The sequence below is a fragment of the Nicotiana tomentosiformis genome, chromosome 4 (genome assembly GCF_000390325.3).
Source record: "Nicotiana tomentosiformis chromosome 4, ASM39032v3, whole genome shotgun sequence".
NCBI classification, from domain to species: domain Eukaryota; kingdom Viridiplantae; phylum Streptophyta; class Magnoliopsida; order Solanales; family Solanaceae; genus Nicotiana; species Nicotiana tomentosiformis.
In genome coordinates this window covers 99,023,312-99,033,388 of record NC_090815.1, presented here as the reverse complement: position 1 = coordinate 99,033,388, position 10,077 = coordinate 99,023,312, and the positions used below count along the sequence as shown (strand labels likewise).

General features: G+C 40.5%; 2 protein-coding genes across 2 annotated transcripts; one reads left to right on the top strand and one right to left on the bottom strand.

The window, feature by feature from the left end:
• Positions 1-706: 706 nt before the first annotated feature.
• Positions 707-1,480, bottom strand: LOC138910210 (uncharacterized mitochondrial protein AtMg00810-like). Its single transcript, XM_070201435.1, has one exon. The coding sequence runs from the start codon at positions 1,478-1,480 to the stop codon at positions 707-709; it is 774 nt and encodes a 257-aa protein (XP_070057536.1).
• Positions 1,481-4,519: 3,039 nt separating this feature from the next.
• LOC138910209 (uncharacterized) lies at positions 4,520-5,515 on the top strand. Its single transcript, XM_070201434.1, has 2 exons — positions 4,520-4,993; positions 5,402-5,515. The coding sequence occupies exons 1-2, from the start codon at positions 4,520-4,522 to the stop codon at positions 5,513-5,515; spliced, it is 588 nt and encodes a 195-aa protein (XP_070057535.1).
• The last annotated feature ends 4,562 nt before the right edge of the window (positions 5,516-10,077 follow it).

Genomic DNA, 10,077 nt, shown 5'->3' with positions numbered 1-10,077 from the left:
TTTGGAATAGATGGTGTATGGATTTTAGGTCCAAGCACTGGGGTTTCAATGGGTGATGACACAGAGGGGACGATGCTTGGAACAGTCTGAGTCTCCAGATTTCCAGACATGGTAGAGGATAGTGAGAGTTTGATGGAGGAAGAGAGTGTTTGAAAAGGGGAATTTTTGGCATTGATGTGAACAGTTATGATAGTGACCGTGAGAGAGGTTATTTAAGAGGGGTGAGGGACCGAGTATCAAGTTGGGTTGATGGGTCATTTCATAACGGGTAGGACGTTTGAGTTCCAAAAAAATAGAGAAAGGAAAGATTGACATTTTAATGACGTGGCACCATTTCAGCCGTTTAAAAAGATGTGGATGAGAGTACATAGAAACTACTAACATATGTCAAAGGAACCATGTTCCCTGACAGATTTTGTAAATGTAAATTTTCATCCTTTTGACTGAAATGCAATATCATTGGCTACTTGTTTGTTCTGTAATCATCATACGTGTCTACCTGCAACGGTATAGAGATGAGTTAAACTTTGCCAGAAAATACTTTTTAGCCATTTTACCTGCATATTTCTTTCATAGCCATTCATTGAGGGACCAGGTCCTCAACTTGATTTTATCAACCCTAGTGCCAAGCGGTTCCTTTCAAAGTGCTCTCTACTCAGTGCTTTGGTAAAGATGTCTGCAATTTGATCTTCTGTGCCACAAAATTTCATACAGATAAGCCCATTTTCAACATTATCTCTGAGAAAGTGGTGTCGCACATCAATGTGCTTTGTTCTCTTATGTTGAACTGGATTCTTTGCCATGTTGAGAGCACTGGTGTTATCACATAGTAAGGGCACACAGTCAGAAAATACACCAAAATCTTTTGTTGCTTCTTGATCCACAATAGTTGAGCACAGCAAGAGACAACCGCCACATACTCAGATTCTGCAGTTGAAAGAGCCATTGAGTTTTGTTTTCTTGTATCCCATGAGATCATACATGAACCCAGAAAGTGTGCCATTCCAGAAATGTTTTTCCTATCTACCAGATACCCAGCATAATCAGCGTCAGCATACCCGATCAAGTCAAAATTATCTCCTGATGGATAGTAAAGAACCAGGTCCTGCGTTCCTTTGAGATACCTCAGAATTATCTTTGCAGCCTTCAGATGAGACTCCTTTGGATTGGATTGAAACCTGGTGCAAAGTCCCATACTGAAGACAATGTCTGGTCTACTTGTTGTGAGATACAGAAATGACCCAATAATGCCTATATACATAGTCTTGTTTACAGGAGAACCAGGTTCATCCATATCCGGGCGAGTGGCAGTGGCAATAGGTGTATCAATGATCTTTGAACTCACCATCTCAAATCTCGTCAGAAGCTCTTTGATGTTCTTTTGTTGACTTATCGTTGTGCCCCTAGGAGTTTGCTTGACTTGTAGCCTCAAGAAGAAATTCAATTCCCCCATCATGCTCATTTCAAACTCACTTCCCATGAGTCTTGCAAATTCCTCATACAAAGAGTCATTAGTTGCTCTGAAAGGGCAATTTAGTCCGAAAATTCCAGCACTGTATAACTAGAATAGTTGCACTTTTTTAGGGCAACTTTTGTAACTTTTGACATCAGCAGCCGTTTACTTTGCTTCTTTTAGTAGTTTTAGGTATTTTTAGATTTTTGAATATTAGTTTTATCATTTTAGTCATTAATATGATTTTAATTATCACTTCTTCTTCTCTATCATCTAATTTAAGCATGAGTAGCTAGATTTTCACTAGGGTTGTGACCCAACTCTAGTGTGTGAACTTGATGGGTGTTTGATTTATTGCTTGTTTATGGTTGGGTGTTGATTATCTAGCCTTGTTCTTGCTTTTAATTGAAGTTTTAATAGTTGCAAACATTATTCCATGCCTAATTGACTGGTCTCTACTTGAAAAAGAAAGATTTAGTCTAGAAAAACTTGGTTAGCAAGGAATTGGGTCAATCGAGAGATTGATAAACCTAATTAAAGGGTTGAATCTAAAGATAGTAAAACCTGACTTGAACTTATTATCAACTGCATTGTTCAATACCCATTTGGACTTGAGAAAGCCAAGTTAGGCAAAATCACTCTCTGACCGAGAGGTATTGAGTGGGTATTTGAGTGTTGATGGCTATAATACACCCCAACCAATAAAACAAGTATTAAGGCTTACAACCCATTAAGCGAACACCTAGGTGAAGGTCATAGCCCTAGGCCTTTTATATCATTTGAAAACAACCAAAAACAAATTTTCTAGTTTAAATTCTTAGTTTGTAATCTTAGTTTAAAAATTAGACCCAGAAATAACCAAATTTTGTGGAAGTTCAATTTAAGATAATTCAAGCTCATACGCTATAATATATATTCCTAAGACCCATTCATAGCTCCCCATGGAAAATTAACCCCGACTTCTTGTTGGGTATTACTATTGCATCGACCGTTTTCATATCCTCAAATAGAGGAGTGAAATTGGACGAGATCAATTTTTGGCGCCGTTGCCGGTGAGCTAAAAATCGGTGTTAGCTATAGATTTATGTGTGTTTTTGGAATATCTTCTTTTCCTTCCTTGTTACTAATGTGTGAGTATTATAGGTGCAATCATGGCAAATAGCGAGTTCGGAAACATAGTCGTGGGGGATGTGGACATTGATGATGATGCAATGGATGAGGTCCCTCTTGAACCTTAAGCCAATAGACAAGGCCGACCGCCTCAAGACAATGTGCCCGTTCCAGCCCCACCTCCACCACGAGCGGCTCCACGCCGAGTGTTGCCGAATGAAGGGTATGCAAGTGCTATAGTCCCACCTTGTATTAGGGCGGAAAACTTTCAAATAACTAATGTGATGCTCACTTTGCTCGAGCAACGAGGGTTCTTCACCGGTGCACCGGGTCAAAATGCATATAAACATTTGAAGGGGTTCGTTGATACGTGTTGGGGGAGCAAACAAACAAATGTCTCCGAGGACGCTTTGAGGCTAAGGCTTTTTCCCTTTTCTCTACGGGGGAAAGCTTTAGATTGGTTGGAACGTTTGTCAAATCATTCCATTCGTACGTGGGATGAACTTACTGAGAAATTTATTTCAAAGTACTTCTCTCCCGGGCATATGGCTATTCTTCGGGATAAAATTCTAGCATTCAAGCAAGAGCCTAATGAACCACTAAACGAGATATGGGAAAGATATAGGACAATGGTGAAAGAGTGACCCAACAATAATATGACGGAAAACATGATTCAACAAACTTTCTATCGGGGGATCAATACCACCAACCGATGTGTAGTGAATCAACTTGCCGGTGGAAACTTCATGACTACGCCTTATGCGGAGGCATGTGAGATTTTGCATAAAATGGTGGATACTTCATCGGCGTGGCAATCTAGAGCCAATGTCCCACAAGGTGATCCAAATGTGATTCTTCTTCATAAAGAGTTACATGACCATGGGCAAGCAATAGCCGAGTTGATAACCACCATGAACCAACTGGCAAAGGCTCAACTTCAACAAGTGCAAAACTTGAGGCAAGTCAATGCTATGGAGGGAGTCAATATGATGGTAAACAAGAGAAGACTAAGAAGTCCACAAGTACAACAAAGAATAGACAATTTTGTGCAAGATGATAGTGGGTTTGATCAAGGAGATTCTTACAATGATTAAGATGAAGAGGTCCAATATGTGAACAACTTTTAAGAATAAAGAAACAACTACCAAGGCCCTAATCAACAACAATGGAGACCTTCGAATAATCAAGGCAATTGGAATTCTAGCAATCAAGGCAATTGGAATAGTGGCAACAATCAAGGCAATTGGAATGGCAACAACCAAGGCGGGTGAAACAACAACCAAGGAAATCGGGGGTCAGGTTTTCAAAGGCCCCAGATGTACCAACAAACGAGCAACCCACCTCCTTATCCTTCTCATGGTCCTAGTTCCTTCAACAATGAAATGAGTTGTATTGAGAACATGTTCAAGCAAATGATGGAGAAGAATTCCGATTTCGATGCCCAACTTGCTTTACACAACACATCAATCTGTAACTTAGAAGTGCAAATGAGTCAAATCTCTCAAGTTTTAAATTCTCATCCTAAATGGGGCACTACCAAGTGATACGGTAGTGAATCCGAAGGGTGGGAACACTACGGGGCATGCCATGGCCGTCGCTACAAGAAGTAGAAAAGGTGGGAATGCACCTACCTCAAGCCAAAGGCAACTTGTGGATGATGAGCAAGTGGCAGAAGAAGAGGAGATCCCGAACAATGTGGCGCAAGCAAATGATGAAGTGCGGATTGATATTGATGACACGGTGGAAGAAACTCAAGAGGATGTGAACCCGTCTAGGGATCATGTGATTGACATACCAAAAATAGTAGTGCAAAAAGCTAAGGCACCATTGCCTAAGCCACCTCCTCCCTATCCTCAAAGACTTGCCAAGAAAAATGGAGAGAATCAATTCAAGAAGTTCATTGATATGATGAAGAGTCTCTCTATAAATGTGCCATTAGTTAAATCTTTGGAGAAAATGCCCGGATATGCTAAGTTTTTGAAAGACTTGGTGACAAAGAAGAGATCAATGAGTTTTGAAACTATCAAAGCCACTCACCAAGTGAGTGAAATTGTGCATTCAGTGGCTCCAAAGTTGGAAGATCCCAGTGCTTTCACAATTCCTTATACCATTGAAAGTGCCGAATTTACAAAAGCTCTCTGTGACCTTGAGGCGAGTATCAACTTGATGCCCTATTCGGTTTTTAAAATATTGGGAATTGGGCAACCAAGACCCACATCTATGAGATTACAAATGGCTGATCGTACAAGGAAGAGACCGTTGGGGGTGATTGAGGATGTATTGGTTCAGGTTGACAAGTTCATTCTCCCGGAAGATTTTGTGATTCTTGATTGTGAAGTGGATTATGAGGTCCTGATTATTCTAGGTAGACCTTTCCTTGATACGGTAAAGGCTTTTGTTGATGTGGAAGCCGGTGAACTCACTTTCCAGGTGGGTGATGAAAAGGCGGTGTTCCACGTGTGCAAATCTATGAGGCAACCAAATAGCAATGAAGTGTGTTCGTTCGTGGACTTGGTGACCGATGTGATTATTGATGATACAAGTGCCACGATTAATGTGGGTGACATGTTGGAGGCCGTTTTGCTAAATTTTGATGATGATGAAATGGATGGCTTCATGGAATGTGTCAATTCTTTGCAAGGGATGGGGTCATACAATTATGCACCTCGAAAACTTTCCTTGGATCTCGAAAATAGGAAAACTCCTCCTACAAAGCCTTCAATTGAATAACCTCCTATCTTGGAGTTGAAGCCATTGCCTTCACATCTTAGGTATGAATTCTTTGGCCCTTGTTCTACTTTACTGATTATTCTTTCCCCTTGTTTGACTAACGTACAGGTTAACTCTACATTGGCGGTACTCCATAAGAGGATGAAAACTATTGGGTGGACTTTGGCGGATATTCGGGGAATAAGCCCTGAATTTTGCATGCGCAAGATTAATTTGGAGTAAGATGCCAAACCCTCCATTGAACATCAAAGGAAACTCAATGAAGCAATGCAAGAGGTGATCAAAAAAATCATAAAGTGGTTAGATGTCGGGGTTGTCTACCCCATTTCTGATAGTTCGTGGACTTCTCCGGTGCAATGCGTTCCGAAGAAGGGGGCATAACTGTGGTCACCAATGATAAGAACGATTTAATTCCAACAAGAACGGTGACCGGGTGGAGAGTGTGTATGGACTATCGGAAGCTAAACAAAGTCACAAGGAAAGACCATTTCCCACTACCCTTTCTTGACCAAATGCTTGATAGGTTGGCCGGTCGGGCGTTCTATTTCTTTCTAGATGGATATCCGGGCTACAATCAAATCCGTATTGCCCTGGAAGATCAAGAGAAAACAACCTTCAATTGTCCCTATGGCACTTTCGCTTTCAAGTGGATGACATTAGGCTTATGCAATGCACCAGCAACTTTTCAACGGTGTATAATGGCGATCTTTAAGGATATAGTAGAGGACTACCACCTTGAAGTCTTCATGGATGACTTTTCGGTAGTCGAGGATTCCTTTGATGATTGCTTGGAAAATTTGGATAAGGTTTTGGCAAGGTGTGAAGAAACGAACTTGGTATTAAATTGGGAGAAATGCCATTTCATGGTCGAGGAGGGTATTGTCCTTGGCCACAAAATTTTAAAGAAGGGAATAGAGGTCGACAAGGCGAAAATAGAGGTGACTTCCAAACTTCTACCTCCAACATCCGTAAAGGGCATGAAACGTTTCTTGGGTCACGCGGGGTTCTACCGGTGTTTCATAAAGGATTTTTCCAAGGTGGTGAACCCCTTGTGTAAGCTTTTGGAGAAAGATGCTAAATTTCACTTCAATTATGATTGCATGAGAGCATTTGAATTGCTCAAGTTTAAGTTGACAACAACTCCCATTATCACCGCCCCGAATTGGAGCATTCCTTTTGAGCTCATGTGTGATGCTAGTAATGTGGCGGTTGGAGCAGTTTTGGGGCAATGTATCAACAAGATCTTTCATATCTATTATGCTAGTAAGATAATGAATGATGCCCAAGTCAATTACACAGTGACCGAAAAAGAGCTCATTGCCATTGTGTTTGCTATTAAAAAGTTTTGCCCGTACTTGATGGGTACAAAAGTGATTGTCCACACGGATCATGCGGCACTTCATTACCTTATGAGCAAGAAAGATTCCAAATCCCGGTTGATGAGATGGGTGCTTTTGTTGCAAGAGTTTGATATAGACATCCAAGACCGAAAAGGAAATGAAAACCAAGTGGCGGACCACTTGTCTCGTTTGGAGGAGGAGGGGAGGCCGCATGATGGCCTTGAAATCAATGACTCATTCCCCGATGAGCAACTCTTAGCCATTTCAATGAAAGAGGTTCCATGGTTCACGGATCTAGTAAATTTTCTTGTGAGTGGTATCATCCCGGATGAGTTCTCTTCAAACCAAAGGAAGAAACTCAAATGGGATTGTCAAGACTATTATTGGGATGAACTGTACCTTTTCCGAATTTGTACAGATGGAGTGATTAGAAGATGTGTACCGGAGGAGTAACAATGTAAAATTCTTGGGGCTTGTCATTCTTCGCCATATGGTAGTCACCATGGCGGAGCAAGAACGGTGGCCAAAGTGTTAAGTTGCAATTTCTATTGGCCCACTCTTTACAAGGATACAAGTGATCTCGTCAAGCATTGTGATGAATGTCAAAGAGTCGGTAGAATCTCAAAGAAAAATGAAATGCCCCTCACCAACATTTTAGAGATTGATATTTTCGATGTGTGGGGTATTGACTTCATGGGTCCCTTTGTGAGTTCTTGTGGAAATACCTATATCTTGGTAACCGTTGATTATGTGTCAAAATGGGTTGAGGCCGTTGCTCTACCCAACAATGAAGCAAGAAGTGTGGTGGCATTTTTGAAGAAGAACATTTTCACAAGGTTTGGTAGTCTGCGGGCTATCATAAGAGATTGTGAAGGCAAGCTTATCAAAGACAAGTGCAAAGTGCGGTCTGCATATGAAATGTGCGGCCGCAGAAGCTAAGCAAGATTAGAAGTTCAGAGAGTTCTCATTTCAAGCTAAAAGGAAGTGCGGACCATAAAATTATTGTGCGGCCGCAGATGATCAGTTGTGCGGCCGCAACTGCATTTGTGCAGTCCGCAGAAGAGCCATGTGTGGCCGCACTCAGAAATATGCGGACCGCAGAAAGAGAGAGATGCGGTCGCGGATCAGAATTGTGTGGCCGCCAAAGTCCAATCCTGCCAAGATGAAGAAAAGTGCGGACAGCACATGGAATTGTGCGGCCGCAGAACTTCCGAAAGGACAATTTTGTCCGAAAATTCCAGCACTGTATAAATAGAATAATTTCACTTTTTTAGGGCAACTTTTGTAACTTTTAACATCAGCAGCCGTTTACTTTGCTTCTTTTAGTAGTTTTAGCTATTTTGAGCTTTTTGAATATTAGTTTTATCAGTTTAGTTATTAATATGGTTTTAATTATCACTTCTTCTCTATCTTCTAATTTAAGCATGAGTAGCTAGATTTTCACTAGGGTTGTGACCGAACCCTAGTGTGTGAACTTGATGGGTGTTTGATTTATTGCTTCTTTATGGTTGGGTGTTGATTATATAGCCTTGTTCTTGCTTTTAATTGAAGATTTAATGGTTGCAAACATTATTTCATGCCTAATTGACTGGGTCTCTACTTGAGAAAGAGAGATTTAGTCTAGAAAAACTTGGCTAGCAAGAAATTGGATCAATCGAGAGATTGATAAATCCAATTAAAGGATTAAATCTAGAGATAGTAAAACCCGACTTGAGATTATTATTAACTGCTTTGCTCAATACCCATTTGGACTTGAGAAAGACAAATTGGGAAAAATCACTCTCTAACCGAGAGGTATTGAGTGGGTATTTGAGTGTTGATGGCTATAATACACCCCAACCAATAAAACAAGCCTTAAGGCTTACAACCCATTAAGCGAACACCTAGGTGGAGGTCATAGCCATGGGCCTTTTATGTCATTTGAAAAACAACCAAAAATAATTTCCTAGTTTAAATTCTTAGTTTGTAATCTTAGTTTAAAAATTAGACCTATAAACAACCAAAGTTTGTGGAAGTGCAATTTGAGATAATTCAAGCTCATACACTATAATATATATATCCCTAAGACCCATTCATAGCTCCATGTGGAAAATCGACCCCGACTCCTTGTTGGGTATTACTATTGCATCGACCATTTTCATATACTCAAATAGAGGAGTGAAATTGGACGAGATCAGACATCCATTTGAAACAATTTGAATTCCATATGAGATGCAAAGGCAATAAGGATTCTGATGGCCTCTATTCGAGCAACTAGAGGAAAAGTTTCATCATAGTCAATTCCTTCTTCTTGATTGTACCCTTGAACTACTAACCTTGCCTTATTTCTTGTGGTGTTTCGAAACTCATCAAGTTTGTTTTTAAATACCCACCTGGTTCCTATGACAGTTCTGTCAGCAGGTCGAGGAACCAGGTGCCATACACTATTCCTCTCAAATTGATGAAGCTCATCTTGCATAGACGTAATCCAGTCAGTATCTTTCAATGTTTCTTTGATATTTTTGGGCTCAATTTGAGAGAGAAATGCAGAGAAGGCAAGTGAGTTTCTAGACTTTGATCTGGTTTGAATTCCTGAGTCAAGGGGAGTGATCACATTTTGAAGATGGTGTGAGCTTTTGTGCTTCCAGTTGGACACCTGAATCTCATCATGAGAGGTTCCAGATTCCTCTGCATATGATCTATGTATTTTGTTCCTCACTTCAGCAACTGGAGTTCCATGTACAACATCCACAACTCTGTTTTCTGCTTCAGTTATTGTGATTGAGGGACCATGTTCCTCTATGTCAGCTGGAGATTCAGATGTGCCATTTTCATTTGATTCCTTGATCTGACTCATCATATTGGCCTTTCCATTTGCCATGTCAATGACGTCACCAGGGACATTTGATAACTCTCCATCTTGATCAGCCTTATCATGTGCAGCTTTTCCAAGAGAGTGATGTGCTTCGTCAAAGATCATATGTATGCGTTCCTCAACACATTGAGTTCTTTTGTTATATATCTTGAAGGCTTTGCTTTGTGATGAATATCTAAGAAATATTCCTTCATCACTCTTGGCATCAAACTTTTCCAGAGCTTCCTTACCATTGTTGAGGACAATGCATTTGCAACCAAATGTCCTCAAGTGTATTAGCTTAGGTTTTCTCCCATTCAGCAGTTCATACGGGGTTTTGTTCATGAGGGACCTAATCATACACCTGCTTACTAAGTAGTATGTAGTGTTAACTGCCTCTACCCAGAAACCTTTTGCAACACCACTATCAATCAGCATTGTCCTAGCCATGTCTTCAAGAGTTTTATTTTTCCTCTCCATGACACTGTTTTGTTGAGGTGTTCTTGGAGCTGAAAAATTGTGACTTCATCGAAATTTGCATTGTCGAATTCCGTACCATGATCAGATCTTATACTCACAACATTATGGCTCATCTTTACTTGGATCTTTTT